Source organism: Arctopsyche grandis, chromosome 4, assembly GCF_051622035.1.
Source record: "Arctopsyche grandis isolate Sample6627 chromosome 4, ASM5162203v2, whole genome shotgun sequence".
Taxonomy (NCBI): domain Eukaryota; kingdom Metazoa; phylum Arthropoda; class Insecta; order Trichoptera; family Hydropsychidae; genus Arctopsyche; species Arctopsyche grandis.
In genome coordinates, this window is record NC_135358.1 from 17,455,523 (window position 1) to 17,468,172 (window position 12,650).

General features: G+C 33.3%; 4 protein-coding genes across 4 annotated transcripts in view; 2 read left to right on the forward strand and 2 right to left on the reverse strand.

Moving 5' to 3' along the window:
• LOC143910674 (uncharacterized) overlaps positions 1-6,048 on the forward strand; it is a 66,942-nt gene extending 60,894 nt beyond the window's left edge. The window contains exons 5-7 of the mRNA XM_077429255.1: positions 903-2,867; positions 3,885-3,965; positions 4,047-6,048. Of these exons, the coding sequence (XP_077285381.1) occupies positions 903-2,867; positions 3,885-3,965; positions 4,047-4,067 (2,067 nt within the window). The 3' untranslated portion in view covers positions 4,068-6,048. The remainder of the gene's footprint in view (positions 1-902; positions 2,868-3,884; positions 3,966-4,046) is intronic.
• The window catches only part of LOC143911007 (uncharacterized), a 901,246-nt gene that overhangs the window by 117,469 nt on the left and 771,127 nt on the right, over positions 1-12,650 (reverse strand). The gene's annotated exons all lie outside the window — the stretch shown is intronic.
• On the reverse strand, positions 6,133-7,343 carry LOC143911015 (COMM domain-containing protein 8-like). Its single transcript, XM_077429716.1, has 2 exons — positions 7,219-7,343; positions 6,133-6,770 (listed from the first exon to the last, which is right to left on the reverse strand). The coding sequence occupies exons 1-2, from the start codon at positions 7,258-7,260 to the stop codon at positions 6,288-6,290; spliced, it is 525 nt and encodes a 174-aa protein (XP_077285842.1). The 5' UTR covers positions 7,261-7,343; the 3' UTR covers positions 6,133-6,287.
• U2af38 (U2 small nuclear riboprotein auxiliary factor 38) lies at positions 8,982-12,232 on the forward strand. The gene is made up of 5 exons (XM_077429705.1): positions 8,982-9,102; positions 9,645-9,799; positions 10,347-10,501; positions 11,023-11,222; positions 11,639-12,232. Exons 1-5 carry the CDS (start codon positions 9,059-9,061, stop codon positions 11,931-11,933), a joined length of 849 nt encoding a protein of 282 aa, XP_077285831.1. The 5' UTR covers positions 8,982-9,058; the 3' UTR covers positions 11,934-12,232.

Here is a 12,650-nt window from a genome sequence, read left to right on the forward strand (position 1 = left end):
CGTCTCCGACAAGTCATGGAAGTTCAGGTACTCGTTTCGGAATTAGACAATTTGAGGATTTCGGGACATGTTTTCCCTATAGAATCCTTGTGACTTTAATTGTTTTATTTGATGCTTCAGTCCTACAATTTCAAATATGAATTTGAATTTACTATTTCAATAAATTAGGTTTGCTTCCAGTATATGTACAACGATGCATCCTCAAATTAAATTAAACAATACGGACAATTATAATTTATAAATAAATTTATATTTTATTATATTATAATTTCATCAACGCCATTGAAAATATATATTTTTTTGAAACTCGACTTTATCTTTAAAATTATATTCAATCTATTATAATAATAAATGGTTTTTGGCAGGGGTGTCATTTGCGGGGGAGGGGGGGGGGGGGGCAGTCGCCCTCTAGATTTGAATAGGACTACGTTGTTTAACAAACCTTTAACAAAGCACCGCGAACAATTAACAATGAACGGCACGCTTCCGGTCCGCTCACTAATTATTATGAATTCGAATTAAAATACTTTATATTTTGTATATTTTACTCCCAAATATATTTTGTTTTGTTGTTTGTCTTGCTTTGAAAGATATTTGTAAAACTCGTTTATCCTATGAAACAAATTGTTGAATAGGATTGCCTTTATATTACTGAAAAAATGACGCCCCTGATTTTTGGAATGGATCGAAGCTTGGAAAACTAAAATAAGTTAATATTTTTTTTTAAATAAAAATTTTCAATTTTCACCTGTCTGGGTAATGCGGGGCCATTCGGCTAGTTAATTTTAAGCATTTGAGCTTTTTTTTTATAAAATTAATATTCATTATTATAATTTTGATTTTAATATTCAATTAAATATTTGCTTTTTTAAATCTAATTTTCTTTTCTTTTTCAATTTCAGGCTGCGGAAACTCCTGCTCCAGTATTAAATGAATCCGAATCTAAAATAGAAACTGAAGCTACTGAAAAGGAAATCCCAAAGATGGAGGAAAAAACTCCCGAAACTCCAGTTACTGAACCGATGACGAATGGCAGCAGCGCACCGGAAAGTCCCAAGGAAGAAATTAGACAAAACGGCGATGCGGCTTCCGTTGAAGAGTCACCTGTCGCTGTTGCAGAACCCGCCATAGTTCCGGAGGCTGCGAAACCTGTAGAGGCTGTTTTGGAAGAGCCTAGTGTGGAATCTCTACCCATGAATGGATTGAAGATTGAAGATGCGATCGAAGAAGCAAAGGCGACTGTTGAAAGTAAAATTGACGCAGTCATATCTGCTCCTGAACCAGTTTTACCAGAACCAGTTGAAGTGAAACCGGAAATTGCTGAAACTGAGGTTTGTGTTGTAAAGGAAAAAACGGAGGCGGCCAAGAGTGCTGAAATTGCACCACCTCCTCTGCCTGCCAATCCCCCACCCTCTTCCCTCACTATATTTGCAGAATCGACAATGGCACCGCATCTAGTAGACAAAACAGTAGTTGGTGAATTGCCTGTTGTAGATGTAGATGCTTCTATTTCTTCTGTTCCCTCAACGAATCCTGTTAATACCGCAACGGACAATACGCAGCAGCCAATAAGTGAAACGAACGTTATGCCTGTATGTGAAAATACTCCTGATAATGTGCCGTCTGCTTTGCCAAATGAAATAATTAAAAATCAATCCGTTCCCACTCCTGATGCAAAGGCTATTAATTCCCAAATCGTTCCTAACAAAGATGAAATAAGTACTCCTTTAGAAACCGCATCTTCAGTTAACGAGACTAATGAAGTTGTTGAAACTTGTGTTATTTCCAATATCGTAGAAAACCTTGCTGTAGTGTCTACCATCGTACCAGAAACTCCAGTCCCCGAAAACCTTGCTGTAGTTTCTACCATTGTACCAGAAACTCCAGTCCCCGAAAACCTTGCTGTAGTGTCTACCAATGAACCAGAAATCATAGTCCTTGAATCCAAATCCGAGCTAACTACTCCCCCTACTCAAACGGTTGACGATAATAAAGTTGTGTCTGATGAAATTGAAAAACCTGTACAAGAACCAGTAGCTGTAACAGAATCTATTCCGATTTCTAATGAAGCAGCCCCAATTGTGTCTGATAGTAAAGAAATTTTAGAGGTTGTTGAAAAAAGTATTGAAATCACTTCTGTTGAATCCACTCCTACTGCTATTGAGCCGAATCCTGTAATTACTAATGTATCCGAATCTATAGTTACCGATGCTCCTCCACAGTTGTCAGATCCTGTCGATGTTCCTATTACCGCTACAGAAATTAAAAATGAGTTAGAATCAGCCCCCATACCTACCGAGGAGGTGAAAGAGTCATCAATTGCATCACCAGAATCTATTTCAAATACAGATGTTCCATCTGCAGTAAACGATTCTCTTCCTCCTACAAATGCTCCCGAATCACCTCTTCCTGAGAGAACTCCTTCTGATCCAGACATATCTGAAACTGCTCTTGTGGAACCGCCATCTGATTCTTTTCCTCCACCACCACCTCCTGCGTCTTGCCCCGAATCAATGACAGAATTCTCTGCATCAGAGTCATTACCACCGCCCCCTTCAGAAAGCTCACAGCCCGATACTGTGCTCAATAGTCCAACTTCCGAAATATCCGACTTTCCTCCAAAAGATTTACCGTCTCCAGTAAAGAATGATCAAAGTATCGAAATAAAGGATTCAAACGAAACAGAAGTTTCGGCAAATATTGAACCACAAGTAACGCAGACAACTTCGCCTGAAATGACTATCCCTCCACCAGCAGAAGTAGCAACCGAAACTACTACCTCTAATCATGTAGCCGAGTCACCCGTGGAAGAAAAGAAAGCCGAGGAAATGCATAATGGACTTCCACCTGCAGACGCAACATCCCAGGTGAATAGTACGCAAATGGAGAGTATTTTTGTCTTGTTTTGTTTGTGTCTGCCAAATAGATACATTATTAACATTGACTTGTTACAAGGTATCCTAATAACTTTGTGAAAGCACTAAATCTTGTCGCCTGGGCTCTTTGATTTGTTTTAGAGTATTTTCTACATTATTAATAAAGTACGTGTTTTTCAGCATGTTTTAGCAGATTAATCATAAGTAGTTGTGAAAATCATGTCGGAAATTGATCCCCGAATCCTCCATTTCATATTCCCATAATCACCTACTGGGGCACTACAGCAAACGTTCATTATTTTACATATATATATTATATTACAATATACTTCAAATTTTCTATACCATTTATATACACTACATTTTTTTTTGTTTTATACCATAATTTTATTTTTCAGAATATGTACAATCTACAAATATACTATTAATGAACATATTTTTATTTATATCATATATAATATTATTTGCTTGCTTCATATTTTATTTTTAAATTCAGATATAATTTAAAACATTGCATCAAAAAGCATGGTTTATATTATGTAAATAATAATTTATCTATTCACACTTTATACAAAGTGAAAAAAATTTTAAAATGAAACACAAACGGATCAACATTTTAGATACTTTTTGCGCATGTATGCTTCTAGTATTTATATGAATATTATAGTATGTGTTATATTTATTTCTGAGTACTTTTAATACAATATATATATACATATTTTAGAATCTTTCAAGTCTGGAATGCGAATTTATAAAGGAGTATTTTTTTTCATTATGCTTTTGCAATATATTTTTAACACTGGCTTAATGCATGCTTTTCTTTGTTTTTTGTTGCATTTTTTTTATATTGCTTTGAAAATTTTTGTTATACTGAATTCATTCAAGATAACATTTTTAAAATACAAAACACTCACAATGCCATTTTTTAATATTGTTATAAAAATGCTTCACTATGCTTTATGTCTTACTTTGCACATATTAGATTCTTAACGTCGTTTTTATTTTTAGGTAAAAACTGTAAGCGATGTCATTGATACTCCAGCTGTTGTCGAATCCACACCTGCAGTTGCAGAATCTGCTCCAGCAGAAGTATAATTAAAAAAACATTGAAACATATTATATGAATTAAAATGTGGAATATGTATTAATTTTCTCTGTATGATTTTTTAGGTAACCACTGCAGCGGAATAATTGAACATCCTTTTAATGAAAAGGTTGTGCTTAAGGAATATTGTAATTTTGAATGAACTATATATTTGAATGAATTATATTTACATTCATGGCATAATGAAACACAACCTGCGTCCTACACATTGATCATTTTACACCTAAGATTGATCATCTTTTATATGACAACAGGGACTGCTACCAAATATGTGTCAAAAATAATAAAAAATACCGGCCCAATGATTTATAGTTTATAGCAAACTTATCATATTTATTAGAACATTTAAATTTTTTTCTATTTATCAAGGGTATATCATATTGTTTAGTATATATTAGCAGTTCCGGTCGTTATGACATGTAACAGCTGTTAAAATTCAGTGTTAGCTCGGTGCTACCGTGGCACTTTTGTCACCCTAAGTGACCGAGGCTCTAAATTTAAGTCGTAAACACGGTTTCTAACTATTATTGTATCAATATTGTAATAATGAAAGTGCGCAAATTTTATCAGTGGTCTAATATGAATACTCTATAAGATATTATCCAATGGAAATAACGCTATTTAAGTTTTTTTTAGTTTATAAGCAAATTTTTGTATGTATTAATTAATTCAAATTTTCCCATCTGAAAACATATTTTTATTATATATTCTTTAAATTTCAATCTTCTAATAAGATTCTTCAATTAAATTTTTATGTTAATTTTGTGTAAAAAGTGTTGTATGAAAAGTTTGTCTTCTGTTGAATATTTAATTGAATTATCATATCCGAAATAATAAATTTTGACGTCTTTTTAAATGAGGGTTTTTAAAATATTTTACCTTTTTGGAAATTAAAATTTTTGAACTGTTATTATAAAATGTCGATTAGAAATTTACCTTTGTATTCGACTTGACCAGTATACTTATTAAACGAAGTTTGTTGCTTCTGTTAATAACATTATAGAGAATGATGAATAAAATTTGTCAGTTTACATAGAGCGGGTGCTATTTGTAGTTTGAGGTGCAGAGAAAACCGTGCGAACGTGGCACGCTCGGTCTACAGTCTTTTAGGTAAATATACTAGCAATAATTTATCATCAGTCTGATTACTCAATTATATCTCAGTTGTTAAGCTTTTGAACAAAATTTTTTCGAAGTAAATTTTTTGGAAATTGGTGCAGTGACAATGCAAACAATTATTAAATGCTGTATACTGAATATACATCGACCACGTTTTTTACTCTTTTTAAAACATAGAATGTGTAGAATCATTTCTTCCAATGAATGTAAGTTTTAGGATAGTCATAAATATCAACATTTGTAATTTTATACGTTTATTATCCAAAAAAAGTAGATGCTAGACAATTAAATTTATGATGCCATGGATAACATTAATAAAGTAACGTGTGAGTGTAGACATTCCATGTGCGCTCCGCTGAAGTTATACTTGAACAGCGGGTGCATTCGAACATAAGCCTATGTTAAAAAAATAAAAACATTTTGATTATCATATTCATACATACCTTAATATACATACATACATACATAAATACAGTTCAATGCAATATGCCATATGATTCTAAGTCATTCAGTTTCAAAACATTATTCAATTGTATTCAGTTTAGCAACGTGTATTTTTATTCTCGCTTTTCCTCGCACCGCTTTATTATTCATTTGTGTCGCGGAGATCAGCCAGAGTGGAAATTATTGAACGATTAAGCAGCTTTATGGATTTTTAACCCCCTAAATTCTTCGATTGTGTAGTCACCTGATGAGATTTCCAATTGTAAATTGTTCAATAGTTTTTTCATTTTAATAATGGTTGGTTGAAAGGAATGTTGCTAGTGTTTAAAGCGGAATTGATGAATGTTAGAAGTTTTAGATAAAAAAAAAAATATAGAAATGTTATTCTTTGGCGTTGATCATCTATAATTTATGCACCTACAATTTATGTAATAAATTTTCCCTATCTCTATATGTAAGTGTCGATGTGTGGATGTCTTATAAATAAACTTGAAATTATGTACAAATAAGTGGTTTTATTGAAAACAAAATCCTTTCCCATTTTAATCCTACATACACATGTTAGAAATAAAAATATTCAATAATATTGAATTTTATAATAAAATTATTTATTGTAAGCATAAAATTTAATATAACACAATGATTAATATTCCACGTATATTGTATATCTGATTTTATATAATATAATAAATACACAAATATATAAGAGATAAAAGCATGGTTATGATTAATAACCAAACAATTCAAAACTTGTTATATTGTTCTTCTAATGTTTCAATAAATGAGTCCAATTCACTTTTGGTCAGTTCTACAGATACACTGTCTGATTCATTATTTTCATGACTCAAAGTATATAAATCTACGCTGATTAGTGGATATTTCATTACAGTGGAAGAACTGTTACCTAAAATCCATTTTACTTTCCAATCAAAGTCATCTAACACTGGTTTAACTGAAGCATTGTGTTGTTTCAGAAGCGCTTTAGCAATATCTAATTTTCTAGATGAAATACAGTGCACAATATAATCACTTTTATCACCGTCGTATATATTTTTCAACGCATCCAACTTTTGAGAATCAGTATAATGTACGGCCTCTATGATTATTTTCATCAGCTCCTCCTTAGCAGTCTTTAATTCTTGATCAGACCATTGCAAGTTGGAGGTCAGGTTTTGCCATGGTTCAGGAATATATCCGGTCATTTCATCCACCAATGAATCGGCTAACTGCAACACAAATTACATACATACATTATTAAACTGGTGTAATTCGTTTATTGAATGTAAAATTATTTGCAATCAGCGATCGTGAGCAGTTAGATTTAGAAAGATTTCAAAGGTAACAATGTATGTATAACAAAGTCATGAAGATAAATATGTAACTGATTCTAATTTCCGATTACATATAATTTTTACCAGATTAAATATCCAGAATTCTTCAATGACAAACGTGCAAATTGTAATTTAAAAAGTTAATCTTAAGAACTATGTATGTAGGGGCAGAGTTTAAGTATGTTAAAGTTTTAATATTAGGCAATTTTTAGAATAATAAATTGTTATAATTGAAGCTAATATATTTTACTTATAAAATGTCTTTCTTAAGTACATTTTTATATAGGTGATTTAACTATTACTGTTAACATAGTTTTTATCATAGAATTGTGAAATTGAATACCTTTGAGAATTGCTCTAATGGCAAATCGGCAAGAGATGACATTGTCAACTATCGCAGAACAAACCATTAAAGGACCAATTTAAACTGTCAACTGAACTGCATCTGTCAGTGTCAAACTCAATACTACCAGTTGTAAAAAACCTTGTAAAAAGGCAAACTTTGGATTGCAATACCTATGCTGCAACGATTTCTGATATTTGAATCATTATTTTTTTAATTTCATCATCATTTATTTACACGCATTCACCATTCTCTGCTGGATGAAGGCTTTTTCAACACACTTCCATTCATCACTATTTTGCGCAGCTCTCATCCATCTCACCCCACACATTTTTCTAATTTTGTCTATACATCTTCCTTGCGGCCTTTTTATCACCTTTTTACAATCTCTTGTGTACCATTCCAGCACTTCTTTTGTCCCATTATTTTTACTACGTGACCCACCTATTGCCATTGTAATCTCTTCAGTCTAATCAAAATAAATTCATCTAACCTGGATTATAGACTAACTGAACTATACAAACTGTAGTCAATCTTTCTATAATGCGGTCGATCGGTTTAATAAAAAGGTTGAAGAAATGTAAGAAAAAAAGAAAATTGTGATCAAAATCAAAATCAACAAAAATACTGTTCATATACATACTTTACACGTGAGGTAAACTTTCACAAGCAGATTATCGTCTCCAACAAGTCATGAAAGTTGAGGTACACGTTTTGGAATTAGACAATTTGATGATTTCAGGACATGTTTTCCCCTATAGAATCCTTGTGACTTTATTTGTTTTGTGGCGGCTCGCTTATACGACATGGTCGAGTTTGGTTGCCTTCCTGCGAGTGGGGACCAACCCGGCTGGGTTCGGAGAGCTACTACTCACTCTGTCTTCAGCTGTCATATAATAAACACGTGCTTCAGTCTTACAATTTCAAATATGAATTTGAATTTACTATTTCAATAAATTCGGTTTGCTTCCAGTGTACAAAGATGCATCCTCAAATTAAATTAAACAATACGAACAATTATAATTTATAAATAAATTTATATTTTATTGTATTATAATTTCATCAACGCCATTGAAAATATATTTTTTTTGAAACTCAACTTTATCTTTAAAATTATATTCAATCTATTATAATAATAAATGGTTTTTGGCAGGGGCGTCATTTGGGGGGAGGGGGGGGGGGGGCAGTCACCTTCTAGATTTGAACAGGACTACGTTGTTTAACAAACCTTTAACAAAGCACCGCGAACAATTAACAATGAACAACTCGCTTCCGGTCCGCTCACTAATTATTATGAATTAAAATACTTTATATTTTGTATATTTTTTCTCCCAAATACATTTTGTTTTGTTGTTTGTCTTGCTTTGAGAGATATTTGTAAAACTCGTTTATCCTACGAAACAAATTATTGAATAGGATTGCCTATATATGTATGACTGAAAAAATGATTAAAAGAAATAATTAAAATTCACACTCATTTTTTTAATGCAATACCCCCCCTTCTATAAAGTCATTCCTTACTGCTCCAAAATTTTGCCTCCCCCTGGGAAATGCTGAAATGACTCCCCTTGTTATTGTATTTACAAATAGGCATATTGACGTCTGACTATCAGCTAATTTAAGTAGAAAACTTTTTGATTGAATGTAATAAAATAAACAAAATATATTAATCAGAACAACAATCGATCGAAAGCTATAAATTCGGAATTTAGATTTATATATTTAGCGCAATACTATAAGTTGTGTCAGTTGGTAGTGCGCGTTGCGTTTAGTATCGAGAGTTGGCGGCCGTGTCGTTGGTTGGGTGGTCGGCGTCTGCCTCCGCCTCCCCTTTGCCGCCATGGCGGAGTATCTCGCTGCCATTTTCGGCACTGAAAAAGACAAGTAAGTCGCCGATGAAAAGGCTATTTTCACGGGCCAAGATTTCGCCGACAGCCTCGACCGTCAGCCGCGACGCCCGCAGCTTCCGACTTCCGTCACCCCGTCCGATATCACCAGTCCAAATGTCACGACGCTTCACCGGCTTTTTTAGCGTAGCAACGCGGACACCGTCGATTTGTATCGTTTGAACGCATTTATTGCAGCTCCCTCATCTCCACTTTCAATTTTCAATCTCAAAGTTGAGCCGACACAATTCAACGTCCAATTTACCCATCTAACCTATAAAAGTCAGATTTTGCTGCATGAGCTCTTGCGTACGTTTTTGTATCAATGTACTCGTGTCATTGTATGAAGCATTATGGTTCGAGTGGTTGATTGATACAATGCTGAAAGTTCTACGTATTTCCTTTCGTGGAAATTCATACTAAAATAATGGGATCCAAGCATTAATATGTTGTCTTTTCTATATGCAACTCTTTGAGTTTAACGTTTAGTGTCACATATATGTGTCATTTGGTTTCTAATATTTTCTAATTTGATTTCAGAGTAAATTGTTCGTTTTATTTTAAAATCGGAGCCTGCCGACATGGAGATCGATGTTCACGTATACACAATAAACCTACCTTTTCACAAACCTGTCTTCTGCAGAATCTTTATGTGAATCCTCAAAATTCTGCAAAATCAGCAGACGGAAGCCATTGTAAGTATACTTATATGCAGTTTTATTTATCTACATTGTTATATTTAGAGGTGGGACTAGAAGGCTTATTGAAATATTAACGAATCCAAATTAATAACAATCTGGTTTGTCATACTTTTGGTAAATATGGGACATTAAATGTTAATCTGTTGAGTAATAACTACGCTACTTATTGATGAAACTGCCGTAGATATAATGTTGTTGGATATATGTAAGAAGGATCGGTTAACCTAACTCGGTTTACTTTCCAGTGTGAAATTCTAGTCGTATATAAAGCTGGCCATCATATTCTATTTTTAGTTGTAATATAGAAAATGTTTGCTGTGAGGTTTTATTTGTTTAATGCTTAATCTGTCATCATATTTCGTTGTGTTTTAACGTCATACTATCATTTTGGGATGCTATTTCATACAAAATATGATGATGCAAAGGATATAAATAAAACTCCAATAGCAAGCTGGCATTCGAAAAATGAATCTTGGCTTTTATATGTATGTATGTATTTAAAACTATCCTAGTTAAATGCTGTGTTTTTTTTAATTTTCAGTGGTTGCAAATGTATCAGACGAAGAGATGCAAGAGCATTATGATAATTTCTTTGAGGACGTTTTTGTCGAATGCGAAGACAAATATGGGGAAATTGAGGAAATGAATGTTTGCGATAATCTTGGAGATCACCTCGTCGGAAATGTGTACATTAAGGTAAATTGTGCTTACAGTGATATCTTGAGAGTATTCCATACTTATTGTTAGTTTTGAATAAAGGTTAGGTTATACATACATGAGTTGAAACATCGAAAATAGGGCAGAGTAAGAAAATGGACAAAGATTGGACAAGCTATTTTACATAAATATCATTCACATAGGTATGACTCAGATCTCATTAATTTAGAGTTTTTATTTTGTGTCATATAAAATTACTATTCCATTCATTCTTTATTGAAAATTATTTAGTCTTCAATGTATTAAGCTATTTGTCATTATAATGATGAATTGTCAGAATTTAGAGAAAATTCCAAAGTTATATTCCCAGCTGAAACAGTAATTAAAGGCTCTATGTTTAGGAGAGCTGAACGCTGAGCATAATTATACGAAGGTGCCTTAATATGGCTGATAACTGGTACGGTTACCCTGTTTTGTAAATATTTTTAATATAATAAGGTATGTGAGATTATTTCGAGTGTCCATGTTTTCAAAAAATTGTCAAATATAAAATGTTTCAGTTCCGACGAGAGGAAGACGCAGAGAAGGCAGCAAACGAACTGAACAATCGGTGGTTCGGAGGTCGACCTGTTTATGCTGAACTATCACCTGTGACTGATTTTCGTGAGGCCTGTTGTCGCCAATATGAGATGGGAGAATGTACCCGTTCTGGATTTTGCAATTTCATGCACTTAAAACCAATTTCTCGTGATTTAAGAAGGTATTTAGGGGGAATTGTAAATATCGGCTACTTCGGCAAAATCTTTGAATCATTGAATTTTCATCGATTTTTTTTTAAAAATTCATATGCATATAACAACCGTGTACATACATGTTGTCAATTTTAGTTTTTCTCGCTGATTGAAATAATGGACAAATGAAATGGATTAAAACATTAATGCATTTATATTTATTGAATAATTTTAGATACGACATTCATTACACAAAATTGTTTTTGTTGCCGGGTTTTGTATAATTATCATCCATATATACTTGTATTTTTTACAAAAACAGTAAAATTAAAATCTAGCAAATGATATAATATATTTTTTTGGCGTTATATTTTGAAGATTAAAATGAGGTTTATAGAAATGTTATGTAGATTTATGAACTTAAAATCGTGTTGTATAATTACAGATATTTGTATTCGAGACGTAAAATGCCCATCGGAGGATCTGGAGGACATCGTAGCAGGTCAAGATCTCGTGAACGTGGTGGTGGTGGAGGTGGTGGTGGTGGCGGCGGCGGCGGCGGCGGAGGAGGTGGCGGTGGCGGTGGTGGAGGAGGCGGAGGTGGTGGCGGTAACGCAGGAGGTGGTGGCGGCGGCGGTGGAGGCGGTGGAGGCGGTGGCGGTGGTGCTCCTCGCCGTAGATCCCGATCTAGAGATCGTAGAAATAAAGACAGCAGAAGCTCCCGCTCAGGAAGATATTAATTTATCATCAATTATGTAAAATTCACACTTATGTAAATATCACGTGTTATTTTTTTATTTTATTATTTTGTATTCGATTATCATAAAGTAAATGTGTTTGCCAGTGTGAATTGTTGCTACATATAATTTTAATTAAGTTTTTTTTAAAATTTAATATACATATACACACATTTTGACTATGTGTATCACGGCTAAGAAGCAGAGACATTCCGTGAGACGTATTTCAACAAGCCGACATTTTCTTTTTCGTTTTCATTGATATGTATCAGTTCAGTTGAAATAATAAATAAAGGATTTATAAAAAATAAAAAAAATGGCCTAAATTACTTTATCTCCCAATATGTATTATTAAGAAAAATATATTTGTGTACAAAATTTTTATAATTATGTAATTACATATCTCTTTTAACTTTCACTTACGATTACTATTAAGGAAAAATTTTGCCTCTTATCCGATCGTTTTCATACTTTGCCATATTGCTCATTTTGGTCATCAATATAGGTAAAGGTGTCATCCGCCATTACGATGGTGAAAAAAAAATCGTATTAGACACGTTTGAAAATACACGATGTTCTGCCTGACGTTTATTATGTACTGCTTTTCCAATTTATTTAGTATAATAGGAAGGCTTTGGTTTCTTCTTCGTCCTCTTTTACTCAATTCTGAGCGTCGTGGTTATTGATATCATTTGGAATCTGGTGGACGATCCGCCTCCA

What these genes read in the sequence shown, in the direction of transcription:
- LOC143911015 (XM_077429716.1), bottom strand. Translation starts at nt 7,260, where the DNA reads ATGTCATCTCTTGCCGATTTGCCATTAGAGCAATTCTCAAAG. An exon ending in CATTAGAGCAATTCTCAAAG is followed by an intron (nt 6,771 to 7,218) that starts GTATTCAATTTC and finishes TTTGTGTTGCAG; the next exon opens with TTAGCCGATTCATTGGTGGA.
- U2af38 (XM_077429705.1), top strand. Translation starts at nt 9,059, where the DNA reads ATGGCGGAGTATCTCGCTGCCATTTTCGGCACTGAAAAAGACAA. An exon ending in TCGGAAATGTGTACATTAAG is followed by an intron (nt 10,502 to 11,022) that starts GTAAATTGTGCT and finishes AAAATGTTTCAG; the next exon opens with TTCCGACGAGAGGAAGACGC. An exon ending in ATTTCTCGTGATTTAAGAAG is followed by an intron (nt 11,223 to 11,638) that starts GTATTTAGGGGG and finishes GTATAATTACAG; the next exon opens with ATATTTGTATTCGAGACGTA.